Source organism: Gadus macrocephalus, chromosome 12 (genome assembly GCF_031168955.1).
Source record: "Gadus macrocephalus chromosome 12, ASM3116895v1".
NCBI lineage: Eukaryota > Metazoa > Chordata > Actinopteri > Gadiformes > Gadidae > Gadus > Gadus macrocephalus.
Window position 1 is genome coordinate 203802 of NC_082393.1, and position 13636 is coordinate 217437.

At 56.1% G+C, this 13636-nt stretch overlaps 1 protein-coding gene across 1 annotated transcript; it reads right to left on the bottom strand.

Annotated features, from left to right (window-relative positions):
* Positions 1-1303: 1303 nt before the first annotated feature.
* plppr3b (phospholipid phosphatase related 3b) lies at positions 1304-12519 on the bottom strand. Its single transcript, XM_060066688.1, is given in 9 exon segments — positions 1304-1745; positions 1748-1797; positions 1799-1860; positions 2231-2404; positions 4317-4374; positions 4996-5191; positions 9623-9722; positions 10008-10181; positions 12338-12519. Coding segments are annotated over 9 exon segments (1182 nt in total). The 5' UTR covers positions 12407-12519; the 3' UTR covers positions 1304-1446.
* Between the last annotated feature and the right edge of the window lie 1117 nt (positions 12520-13636).

Consider the following 13636-nt stretch of genomic DNA (forward strand, 5'->3'; position numbering starts at 1 on the left):
ATGACCAGTAGGTCCAGTGACAGTGACCAGTAGGTCCAGTGACCAGTAGGTCCAGTGACGGTGACCAGTGGGTCCAGTGACAGTGACCAGTAGGTCCAGTGACCAGTAGGTCCAGTGACGGTGACCAGTAGGTCCAGTGACCAGTAGGTCCAGTGACCAGTGGGTCCAGTGACAGTGACCAGTAGGTCCAGTGACCAGTGGGTCCAGTGACAGTGACCAGTAGGTCCAGTGACAGTGACCAGTATGGTCAGTGACCAGTAGGTCCAGTGACCAGTAGGTCCAGTGACAGTGTCCAGTATGGTCAGTGACCAGTAGGTCCAGTGACAGTGACCAGTGGGTCCAGTGACAGTGACCAGTAGGTCCAGTGACCAGTGGGTCCAGTGACAGTGACCAGTAGGTCCAGTGACAGTGACCAGTAGGTCCAGTGACCATTAGGTCCAGTGACCAGTGGGTCCAGTGACAGTGACCAGTAGGTCCAGTGACAGTGACCAGTATGGTCAGTGACCAGTAGGTCCAGTGACCAGTAGGACCAGTGACCAGTAGGTCACTGATCAGAGCCTCAGACCACTGAGCTTCACATGAACCTGTCCATCGTCTTCTGAGCTTGTACTTCAGTATAATCTCTATGCTCTCTATCTCTATGCCCTAGTTAACGGGTTAGGGTTAGGGTTAGATCTCTATGTCCTAGGTAACGGGTTAAGGTTAGATCTCTATGTCCTAGTTAACGGGTTAGGGTTAGATCTCTATCTCTATGTCCTAGGTAACGGGTTAGGGTTAGGTCTCTATGTCCTAGTTAACGGGTTAGGGTTAGGTCTATATCTATGTCCTAGGTAACGGGTTAAGGTTAGGGTTAGGTCTCTATGTCCTAGTTAACGGGTTAGGGTTAGGTCTCTATCTCTATGTCCTAGTTAACGGGTTAGGGTTAGATCTCTATGTCCTAGTTAATGGGTTAGGGTTAGGTCTCTATCTCTATGTCCTAGTTAACGGGTTAAGGTTAGATCTCTATGTCCTAGTTAACGGGTTAGGGTTAGGGTTAGATCTCTATGTCCTAGTTAACGGGTTAGGGTTAGATCTCTAAGTCCTAGTTAATGGGTTAGGGTTAGATCTCTATCTTTATGTCCTAGTTAACGGGTTAGGGTTAGATCTCTATGTCCTAGTTAACGGGTTCGGGTTAGATCTCTATGTCCTAGTTAACGGGTTAGATCTCTATCTCTATGTCCTAGTTAACGGGTTAGATCTCTATCTCTATTCCCTAGTTAACGGGTTAGGGTTAGATCTCTATCTCTATCACGGAGAAGAGCCGCGCCCAGGGGGGCGCGGCTCTTCTCCGTGATGGCGAGCCACTTGGCCCGCGTCAGGGTGCTCTTAGGGGACACAGCGGGGGCCCCGGCATCGGGGCCGTGCCCCCCCGGGCCCCGCCTCACCGCTGGGGGGCCCTGGGCCGCCTCAGTGCCCCCCTCTCTCCTTCGGGTCCGTCGCTCTCTGTTGCCATGCCGACCCCGGCTCCTTGGGGGCCTGGCCGGCGCGGGGCAGGGTGTGGCTGAAGGTCACCATGGTCACCATGGTCTCCCTGGGGGCCCTGAGCTCCGCCTCCAGGCTGGCCCTCTGCAGGCCCCCCGCGGGCCCCCCCCTCGCGGGCCCCCCGCCCGACCCCGGGGCCCCCTCCGCCCCACCGGGGGCCCCCTCCGCCCCACCGGGGGCCCCACAGATCTGGTCGTTGCTCTGGGAGGCGGAGGCGGGTCCCTGTTGTAGACCGAGTCGTGGCCGCGCTCGGCGAGGGCCCTCAAGGCGTCGGGGGGGGGCCGGGCCCCCGGGGGCCGCCGCCTCCAGGGGCCGGAAGTTACCCACAGCATGACAGGCCTGTGGACCAGGAGAAGGAGACCATGTGGGGGTTAGTCTGTACCAGGTGAGGGTTAGTGGTCACCAGGTGAGGGTTAGTCTGTACCAGGTGAGGGTTAGTGGTGACCAGGTGAGGGTTAGTTACCAGATGAGGGTTAGTGGTGACCAGGTTACGGTTAGTCTGTACCAGGTGAGGGTTAGTGGTGACCAGGTGGGGGTTATTCTGTACCAAGTGAGGGTTAGTGGTGACCAGGTGAGGGTTAGTTACCAGGTGAGGGTTAGTGGTGACCAGGTTACGGTTAGTCTGTACCAGGTGACGGTTAGTGGTTACCAGGTGAGGGCTAGTCTGTACCAGGTGACGGTTAATGGTTACCAGGTGAGGGTTAGTTACCAGGTAGACAGCGATGAAGGCCCCGATGAGGCCCCCAGCCCAGACGTCGTGGGCGTGGCTGCGGTGCTGCGTCACCTGGGTCAGCCCCGCCAGGCCGGCCGCCAGCCAGAACCCCAACACCAGGACCGGCTTCAGCAGCCGCGGGCAAGCCGGAACCGCCTGGTCCAGGTACATCTGAGGACCAGGAGAGACTCACTGGGAACAGGAGAGACCCACTGGGACCAGGAGAGACCCACTGGGACCAGGAGAGACTCACTGGGACCAGGAGAGACCCACTGGGACCAGGAGGGTCAGACCTCTGGTACCAGGAGAGTCAGACCGCTGGTACCAGGAGAGTAAGACCTCTGGTACCAGGAGAGTAAGACCTCTGGTACCAGGAGAGAAACTCTGGGACCAGGAGAGACTCACTGGGACCAGGAGAGACTCACTGGGACCAGGAGAGACTCACTGGGACCAGGAGAGACCCACTGGGACCAGGAGAGACTCACTGGGACCAGGAGAGACCCACTGGGACCAGGAGGGTCAGACCTTTGGTACCAGGAGAGTCAGACCGCTGGTACCAGGAGAGAGTCAGGCCCCTGGTACCAAGAGAATCAGACCTCTGGTACCAGGAGAGAAACTCTGGGACCAGGGGAGACTTACTGGGACCAGGGGAGACTTACTGGGACCTTTGGTACCAGGAGAGTCAGACCGCTGGTACCAGGAGAGAGTCAGGCCCCTGGTACCAGGAGAATCAGACCTCTGGTACCAGGAGAGAGACTCTGGGACCAGGGGAGACTTACTGGGACCAGGAGAGACCCACTGGGACCAGGAGAGACTCACTGGGAACAGGAGAGTCAGTCCTCTGCTACCAGTAGAGAGTCAGACCGCTGGTACCAGAAGAGAGTCAGGCCCCTGGTACCAGGAGAGTCAGACCTCTGGTACCAGGAGAGAGTCAGGCCCCTGGTACCAGGAGAGTCAGACCGCTGGTACCAGGAGAGAGTCAGACCGCTGGTACCAGGAGAGTCAGGCCCCTGGTACCAGGAGAGAGTCAGACCGCTGGTACCAGTAGAGAGTCAGACCGCTGGTACCAGGAGAGAGTCAGGCCCCTGGTACCAGGAGAGTCAGACGGTGACCTCCGGTACCAGGAGAGAGTCAGACCGCTGGTACCCCTGGTACCAGGAGAGAGTCAGACCCCTGGTACCAGGAGAGTCAGACCTCTGGTACCAGGAGAGATTCAGACCTCTGGTACCAGGAGAGAGTCAGACCTCTGGTACCAGGAGAGAGTCAGGCCCCTGGTACCAGGAGAGAGTCAGGCCCCTGGTACCAGGAGAGAGTCAGGCCCCTGGTACCAGGAGAGAGTCGGGCCCCTGGTACCAGGAGAGAGTCGGGTCCCTGGTACCAGGAGAGAGTCGGGCCCCTGGTACCAGGAGAGAGTCGGGCCCCTGGTACCAGGAGAGAGTCGGGCCCCGGGTACCAGGAGAGTCAGGCCCCGGGTACCAGGAGAGTCAGACCTCTGGTACCAGGAGAGAGCCAGGCCCCTGGTACCAGGAGAGAGCCAGGCCCCTGGTACCAGGAGAGAGCCAGGCCCCTGGTACCAGGAGAGAGCCAGGCCCCTGGTACCAGGAGAGAGCCAGGCCCCTGGTACCAGGAGAGAGTCAGGCCCCTGGTACCAGGAGAGAGTCAGACCGCTGGTACCAGGAGAGGGTCAGACCGCTGGTACCAGGAGAGTCAGACCGCTGGTACCAGGGGAGGGTCAGACCGTTGGTACCAGGGGAGGGTCAGACCCCTGGTACCAGGGGTGAGTCAGACCTCTGGTACCAGGAGAGAGTCAGACCTCTGGTACCAGGAGAGAGTCAGGCCCCTGGTACCAGGAGAGAGTCAGACCCCTGGTACCAGGAGAGAGTCAGGGCCCCTGGTACCAGGACATATGTTATTTGATGTTATAATTTCCACAGTTACAAATGTTATGTTCTTATATTCTACATGGAGACTGAAGATGGTTTGTGTGTGTGTGTGTGTGTGTGTGTGTGTGTGTGTGTGTGTGTGTGTGTGTGTGTGTGTGTGTGTGTGTGTGTGTGTGTGTGTGTGTGTGTGTTGTACTTACAGAAACATAAACAGCAGCGAAGGCTGCCAGAGTTGCATGCTGGGATGGGAATGTCTTCCTGTGTAAGAAGAAGAGGGTTAGTTAGGGTTAGCTAGGGCAGGTTGTGGTTGGTTAGGGTTATCTAGGGTGGGTTATGGTTGGTTAGGGTTATCTAGGGTAGGTTATGGTTGGTTAGGGTTATCTAGGGTAGGTTATGGTTAGTTAGGGTTAGCTAGCGTAGGTTAGGGTAAGTACTGGTTTACTGAGAGGGTTAGTACTGGTTTAGTGATAGGGTTAGTAGTACTGGCTTAGTACCAGGGTTAATAGTACTGGTTTAGTACCAGGGATGAATAGTACTGGTTTAGTACTAGGGTTAATAGTAGTAGTAGTGATAGGGTTAGTGCTGGTTTAGTACTAGGGTTAGTAGTACTGGTTTAGTACTAGGGTTAGTAGTACTGGTTAGTACTAGGGTTAGTAGTACTGGTTAGTACCAGGGTTAATAGTAGTAGTAGTGATAGGGTTAGTGCTGGTTAGTACTAGGGTTAGTAGTACTGGTTTAGTACTAGGGTTAGTAGTACTGGTTAGTACCAGGGTTAATAGTACTGGTTTAGTACTAGGGTTAATAGTACTGGTTTCGTACTAGGGTTAGTAGTAGTAGTAGTGATAGGGTTAGTGCTGGTTAGTACCCGGGTTAGCGTACCTGGCGGTGAGGATAGCGTGCCGGTCGTGCCCGGAGCAGATGTCCTGGTGGATGAAGGGGTTGAGGTCACAAGGGACACTGAGCAGGGTGTAGTTGGGCTGGCACACGGTCAGGAAGAACGGGGCGTGGTACCCGGTGGAGAGCTGGAGGACATCCGTGACCAGAGCCGTCGCACACAGCCCGAACACATGGACGCCTAGGGTCAGAGGGCAGAGGTCACAGCCCGAACACATGGACGCCTAGGGTCAGAGGGCAGAGGTCACAGCCCGAACACATGGACGCCTGGGGTCAGAGGGCAGAGGTCACAGCCCGAACACATGGACGCCTAGGGTCAGAGGTCACAGCCCGAACACATGGACGCCTAGGGTCAGAGGGCAGAGGTCACAGCCCGAACACATGGACGCCTGGGGTCAGAGGGCAGAGGTCACAGCCCGAACACATGGACGCCTGGGGTCAGAGGGCAGAGGTCACAGCCCGAACACATGGACGCCTGGGGTCAGAGGGCAGAGGTCACAGCCCGAACACATGGACGCCTAGGGTCAGAGGGCAGAGGTCACAGCCCGAACACATGGACCCCTGGGGTCAGAGGGCAGAGGTCACAGCCCGAACACATGGACGCCTAGGGGCAGAGGTCACAGCCCGAACACATGGACCCCTGGGGTCAGAGGGCAGAGGTCACAGCCCGAACACATGGACGCCTGAGGGCAGAGAGCACTGCACTCTCCCCAAGGCTCTGTACTGGGACCCCTTCTGTTCTAACTATAAACGACATCATTGGGCTGGGGTTAGGGGCTAGGGGTTAGGGTTAGGGGTTAGTGGTTAGGGGCTAGGGGTTAGGGGCTAGGGGTTAGGGGTTAGTGGTTAGGGGCTAGGGGCTAGGGGTTAGGGTTAGGGGTTAGGGGCTAGGGGTTAGGGGCTAGGGGTTAGGGGTTAGTGGTTAGTGGTTAGGGGTTAGGGGTTAGGGTTAGGGTTAGGGGCTAGGGGTTAGGGTTAGGGGCTAGGGGTTAGGGTTAGGGGTTAGGGCTAGGGGTTAGGGGCTAGGGGATAGGGGCTAGGGGTTAGGGTTAGGGGTTAGGGCTAGGGGTTAGGGGTTAGGGGCTAGGGGATAGGGGCTAGGGGTTAGGGTTAGGGGTTAGGGGTTAGGGCTAGGGGCTAGGGGTTAGGGTTAGGGGTTAGTGGCTAGGGGTTAGGGGCTAGGGGTTAGGGGCTAGGGGTTAGTGGCTAGGGGTTAGGGGCTAGGGGATAGGGGCTAGGGGTTAGTGGCTAGGGGTTAGGGCTAGGGGCTAGGGGTTAGTGGCTAGGGGTTAGTGGCTAGGGTTAGGGGTTAGGGATAGGGGCTAGGGGTTAGGGCTAGGGGTTAGGGGCTAGGGGCTAGGGGTTAGGGTTAGGGGCTAGGGGTTAGTGGCTAGGGGTTAGTGGCTAGGGCTAGGGGTTAGTGGCTAGGGGTTAGGGCTAGGGGTTAGGGGCTAGGGGCTAGGGGTTAGTGGCTAGGGGTTAGGGCTAGGGGTTAGGGGCTAGGGGCTAGGGGTTAGGGGCTAGGGGTTAGGGCTATGGGTTAGGGGCTAGGGGTTAGGGCTAGGGGTTAGGGGCTAGGGGCTAGGGGTTAGGGTTAGGGGCTAGGGGTTAGGGCTATGGGTTAGGGGCTAGGGGTTAGGGGTTAGGGTTAGGGGCTAGGGGTTAGTGGCTAGGGTTAGGGGTTAGTGGTTAGGGGCTAGGGGTTAGGGGTTAGTGGCTAGGGGTTAGGGGCTAGGGGCTAGGGGTTAGGGTTAGGGGCTAGGGGTTAGTGGCTAGGGTTAGGGGTTAGTGGCTAGGGGTTAAGGGGTTAGTGGCTAGGGGTCAGGTGTTAAGGGGTTAGGCGTTAAGGGGTTAGGGGTTAAGGGGTTAGGGGTTAGGGGCTATGGGTTAGGGGGTTAGGGGTTAGGGGCTATGGGTTAGGGGGTTAGGGGTTAGGGGTTAGGGGCTATAGGTTAGGGGGTTAGGGGGTTTAGGGGTTAGGGGGTATAGGTTAGGGGGTTAGGGGCTAGGGGTTAGGGGTTAGGGGCTATAGGTTAGGGGGTTAAGGGGTTAGGGGGTATAGGTTAGGGGGTTAGGGGGTTAGGGGTTAAGGGGTTAGGGGCTATGGGTTAGGGGGTTAGGGGGTTTAGGGGTTAGGGGGTATAGGTTAGGGGGTTAGGGGCTAGGGGTTAGGGGTTAGGGGCTATAGGTTAGGGGGTTAAGGGGTTAGGGGTTAGGGGGTATAGGTTAGGGGGTTAGGGGGTTAGGGGTTAAGGGGTTAGGGGCTATGGGTTAGGGGGTTAGGGGGTTTAGGGGTTAGGGGGTATAGGTTAGGGGGTTAGGGGCTAGGGGTTAGGGGCTATAGGTTAGGGGGTTAAGGGGTTAGGGGTTAGGGGGTATAGGTTAGGGGGTTAGGGGTTAGGGGTTAAGGGGTTAGGGGTTAGGGGCTATGGGTTAGGGGTTAGGGGTTAAGGGGTTAGGGGTTAGGGCAGTGGTTCCCAAACTTTTTGTGCCCAAGGCACACCAAAGGACAAATACAAATTTCAAGGCACACCTATTGTGCAAAATAGCCTTATAACACGTGTTATCACTAATATCATCTGTTTATCTGTTAAGTTTATAATTATTTACTAATGCCAAATAAGATGTGACAAAGACAACTATTCTAGTCATGAAATATTTATAAATCACAAAAATATTGAAACTTTATCAAATTGGGCTTAATCAAACACACCCATTTCAACCAGACAGGTGAGGCAAAGGAAACAGAAATTCAGCAGAGAACTGTCCATGAGAAAGCTGCATGGTCCTGAATCTGACCCACAAATTATAACTGTAACATTTAGAATCAGGCTTTTTTAGTAAATATTCTGCCTACTAACAAATCAGTGGGACACATGTGCCTGTCGGGGCGCACAGATTTTTTTAATCCTTGGTGGCACGGAGGAGAGGGCCACTCGCAAGTCCTGCTCAACAGAGAGCCGTGAGGTCTTGTTCTTCATGTAAACAAGAGTGGAGAACGCCAACTCACACAGGTAGGTGGTGGGGAAATGAAGAAGTTGGTCGATAGCGTGGTGGGAGATGGTTGGATATTCTGATGCACAAACCAACCAAAACTGATCGAGTGTGAGCTCACTAAATTTCAGTTTCAGCGTGCGGTCCGCACGGAGCTCTGCGCTCTCCTCTCTCTCCTTCATAGTGAGCTTCTCGTTTGAGGACTCGGACTCCTGGTTGAATGGGTCTCGGATCCAGTCATTGTCCTCGATGTACGCCACACGTGGAAAATAGCGCTCAAACCTCTCTTTTAAGGTCTGAAGGTGTTCGGCATATATAGCGCGCTCACTGGCTTTGATGTGTCACAGTCTAAATTAAATTCCCACCTGCGCAACTGCGCGAACAGCGAAATGTGGGATCCTCTTTGAGGATTTTTTAAATAGTTTTTAGATAAAGAGTTTGCCTCTGTATTATGGAATGAGTGCATTCAAAGCAGTATATAGTAAATTAAAATAATTATTTTTGTATAGTTGTATACTATATTGCAGTAGGCTATGGTTGTCACTAAATCCCACGGCACACTTGGACTTGCCTCACGGCACACCAGTGTGCCGCGGCACACAGTTTGGGAACCACTGGGTTAGGGGGTTAGGGGTTAGGGGTTAAGAGGTTTGGGGTTAAGGGGTTAGGGGTTAAGGGGTTAGGCGTTAAGGGGTTAGGGGGTTAGGGGTTAGGCGTTAAGAGGTTAGGGGTTAGGGGTTAAGAGGTTAGGGGTTAGGGGCTATGGGTTAGGGGGTTAGGGGTTAAGGGGTTAGGGGTTAAGGGGTTGGGGGTTAAGAGGTTTGGGGTTAAGGGGTTAAGGGATTAGGCGTTAAGGGGTTAGGGGTTAAGGGGTTAGGCGTTAAGAGGTTAGGGGTTAGGGGTTAAGAGGTTAGGGGTTAGGGGCTATGGGTTAGGGGGTTAGGGGTTAGGGGGTTAGGGGTTAAGGGGTTAGGCGTTGGGGGTTAAGAGGTTTGGGGTTAAGGGGTTAGGGGTTAAGGGGTTAGGCGTTAAGGGGGTTAGGGGTTAAGGGGTTAGGGGTTAAGGGCTATGGGTTAGGGGGTTAGGGGTTAAGGGGTTAGGGGTTAGGGGGTTAGGGGTTAAGGGGTTAGGGGTTAAGAGGTTAGGGGTTAGGGGTTAAGGGGTTAGGGGTTAAGGGGTTAGGCGTTGGGGGTTAAGAGGTTAGGGGCTATGGGTTAGGGGGTTAGGGGTTAAGGGGTTAGGGGTTAGGGGCTATGGGTTAGGGGGTTAGGGGGTTAGGGGTTAAGAGGTTAGGGGTTAGGGGTTAAGGGGTTAGGGGGTTAGGGGTTAAGGGGTTAGGCGTTGGGGGTTAAGAGGTTTGGGGTTAAGGGGTTAGGGGTTAAGGGGTTAGGGGTTAAGGGGTTAGGGGTTGGGGGTTAAGAGGTTAGGGGTTAGGGGTTAAGGGGTTAGGGGGTTAGGGGTTAAGGGGTTAGGCGTTGGGGGTTAAGAGGTTAGGGGCTATGGGTTAGGGGGTTAGGGGTTAAGGGGTTAGGGGGTTAGGGGTTAAGGGGTTAGGCGTTGGGGGTTAAGAGGTTTGGGGTTAAGGGGTTAGGGGGTTAGGGGTTAGGGGTTCCTGTACCTACGAAGCGCACGGTTCTCCTGAGGAAGGAGTTGAAGCTGCAGCCCCCTGCGGGCCTGTGGAGGGCGTAGACCTAACCCTAACCCTCCCCCACCATGATCTGGAACACATCAGCCAATCACAACCACGTGCTGAGCAGTGAAGGGTGTTGAGTGTGAGTTGTGATGAGTGTGTGTTTTGAGTGTGTGTTGTGTGTTTTGTGTGTGTGTTGTGTATTGAGTGTTGAGTGTGTGTGTTGTGTTTCTTGTATGTTATATGTTATGTTGTGTGTTGTGTACGTCTTGTGTGTGTGTTGTTTTGTGTTATTTGTGTCTTGCGTGTGTGTTGAGTGTGTCTGTTGTGTCGTGCTAGTGTGTGTAATGTGTGTTGTGTTGTGTGTCCCGACCGTGGCAGCGGGTCCAGCGAAGGCGAGGCTGAGCAGCATCAGCAGGGGGACGGCCTCCGTGCCCGGGCCCACGTAGGGGAGGCTGAGGCTGGGCTGGTGGCAGCGGTACCCCCCCTGGGCGGGCTGGAGCTCCAGCAGGTACAGCGACAGCATGGAGGACGCTACGATGGGGAGCTAACAGCACAGGGATGGAGGACGCTACGATGGGGAGCTAACAGCACAGGGATGAAGGACGCTACGATGGGGAGCTAACAGCACAGGGATGAAGGACGCTACGATGGGGAGCTAACAGCACAGGGATGGAGGACGCTACGATGGGGAGCTAACAGCACAGGGATGGAGGACGCTACGATGGGGAGCTAACAGCACAGGGATGGAGGACGCTACGATGGGGAGCTAACAGCACAGGGATGAAGGACGCTACGATGGGGAGCTAACAGCACAGGGATGGAGGACGCTACGATGGGGAGCTAACAGCACAGGGATGGAGGACGCTACGATGGGGAGCTAACAGCACAGGGATGGAGGACGCTACGATGGGGAGCTAACAGCACAGGGATGGAGGACGCTACGATGGGGAGCTAACAGCACAGGGATGGAGGACGCTACGATGGGGAGCTAACAGCACAGGGATGGAGGACGCTACGATGGGGAGCTAACAGCACAGGGATGGAGGACGCTACGATGGGGAGCTAACAGCACAGGGATGGAGGACGCTACGATGGGGAGCTAACAGCACAGGGATGGAGGACGCTACGATGGGGAGCTAACAGCACAGGGATGGAGGACGCTACGATGGGGAGCTAACAGCACAGGGATGGAGGACGCTACGATGGGGAGCTAACAGCACAGGGATGGAGGACGCTACGATGGGGAGCTAACAGCACAGGGATGGAGGACGCTACGATGGGGAGCTAACAGCACAGGGATGGAGGACGCTACGATGGGGAGCTAACAGCACAGGGATGGAGGACGCTACGATGGGGAGCTAACAGCACAGGGATGGAGGACGCTACGATGGGGAGCTAACAGCACAGGGATGGAGGACGCTACGATGGGGAGCTAACAGCACAGGGATGGAGGACGCTACGATGGGGAGCTAACAGCACAGGGATGGAGGACGCTACGATGGGGAGCTAACAGCACAGGGATGGAGGACGCTACGATGGGGAGCTAACAGCACAGGGATGGAGGACGCTACGATGGGGAGCTAACAGCACAGGGATGGAGGACGCTACGATGGGGAGCTAACAGCACAGGGATGGAGGACGCTACGATGGGGAGCTAACAGCACAGGGATGGAGGACGCTACGATGGGGAGCTAACAGCACAGGGATGGAGGACGCTACGATGGGGAGCTAACAGCACAGGGATGGAGGACGCTACGATGGGGAGCTAACAGCACAGGGATGAAGGACGCTACGATGGGGAGCTAACAGCACAGGGATGGAGGACGCTACGATGGGGAGCTAACAGCACAGGGATGGAGGACGCTACGATGGTGCCTGGTTGCTAGGTAACCCATGCTCCCAGAATGTTGCTACGTAACCATTGCTGCCTGGTTGCTAGGTAACCCATGCAGCCAACATGTTGTTAGGTAACTGAGGAGATAGAGTGTCAATAGGTGTGATTGAGGGAAGTCAAAGAGGGATGATAGGAGTGATAGATAACTGATATAGTGTTAGAGGGGTGATAGAGGGGTGGGAGAGGGGCGATAGAGGGGTGGGAGAGGGGTGATAGAGGAGCGATAGAGGGGCGATAGAGGGGCGATGGAGGGGAGATAGAGGTGAGAGAGGGGGGATAGAGGTGAGAGAGGGGGGATGGAGGTGAGAGAGGGGGGATGGAGGTGAGAGAGGGGGGATAGAGGTGAGAGAGGGGGGATGGATGGGAGAGAGGGGAGATAGAGGTGAGAGAGGGGGGATAGAGGTGAGAGAGGGGGGATGGATGGGAGAGAGGGGAGATGGAGGTGAGAGAGGGGGGATAGAGGTGAGAGAGGGGAGATAGAGGTGAGAGAGGGGGGATGGAGGTGAGAGAGGGGGGATAGAGGTGAGAGAGGGGAGATGGAGGTGAGAGAGGGGGGATGGAGGTGAGAGAGGGGGGATAGAGGTGAGAGAGGGGAGATGGAGGTGAGAGAGGGGGGATGGAGGTGAGAGAGGGGGGATAGAGGGGAGAGAGGGGGGATAGAGGTGAGAGAGGGGGGATAGAGGGGAGAGAGGGGGGATGGAGGTGAGAGAGGGGGGATGGAGGTGAGAGAGGGGGGATAGAGGTGAGAGAGGGGGGATAGAGGTGAGAGAGGGGGGATGGAGGGGTGATGGAGGTATTATCCTCACCTCCACAAAGTAGAAGCAGGGAAGCAGCGTAAGGCCGTCTTTAGGAGCCATCTTCATCTTCATCATCATCACCTCCACAGTTGCACTGTAACACCCCAAGAATATGTTGGGTGTGTATAATTAGTACCAACAAGTAGAACAGTTCTGCATTGGTTTAGTGTGTTTTGGTGCATTGGAAATGAATATGATTCTTTAAATAATTCAATAAAATTGTAGGTGCAAAAAATATCTATTATCCTTGGGTGTCTGAGTGGAGATATTTATTGACGGTCCCTTCGTGAAAAGCAAGCAGTCAGAAGCCAGTGGGTGACCCTTGGCTGTCCGCCAAGACTGAGTGAAAGCACAGCAGGAACCGCGGCTGAACCCCAAATGAATATGCGAATATCTGTCGAATATCCAACAACACTGTAAGTTCACCACGGTCTGGTGACTAGGACCTTATGGAATAACTCCCTCACTGACGTGGGACCGCAGTGAGGGACTCACCTCACCTGTTATGATGCGTTCGTCTGTCTGCCTCCCGCACGGTCACAGAGGGAGGTCCATCCCACGCCTCCCTCCTCCTCCTCCCCTCTATCGTCTCTCCCTCCTCCTCCTCCTCCTCCTCCCCTCTATCGTCTCTCCCTCCTCCTCCTCCTCCCCTCTATCGTCTCTCCCTCCTCTTCCTCCCCTCTATCGTCTCTCCCTCCTCCTCCTCCTCCTCCTTCCCTCTACCATCTCCCTTTTCCTCTCTATTGTCTCTCCCTCCTCCTCCTCTCCTCTCCCGGTAGATCTCCCCTCCCTCTCCCCTCCCTCTCCTCTCCCTCTCCCCTCCCTCTCCCCTCCCTCTCCTCTCCCTCTCCCCTCCCTCTCCCCTCCCTCTCCCCTCCCTCTCCCCTCCGTCTCCCGGTAGATCTCCCCTCCCTCTCCTCTCCGTCTCCCGGTAGATCTCCCCTCCCTCTCCTCTCCGTCTCCCGGTAGCTCTCCCCTCTCTCTCCCCTCCCTCTCCCCTCCCTCTCCCCTCCCTCTCCTCTCCGTCTCCCGGTAGCTCCCCCCTCCCTCTCCTCTCCGTCTCCCGGTAGCTCTCCCCTCCCTCTCCTCTCCGTCTCCCGGTAGCTCCCCCCTCCCTCTCCCCTCCCTCTCCCCTCCCTCTCCTCCCGGTAGCTCTCCCCTCCCTCTCCTCTCCGTCTCCCGGTAGATCTCCCCTCCCTCTCCTCTCCGTCTCCCGGTAGCTCCCCCCTCCCTCTCCTCCGTCTCCCCTCCCTCTCCCCTCCCTCTCCTCTCCGTCTCCCGGTAGCTCTCAATATCATCCCACTGCAG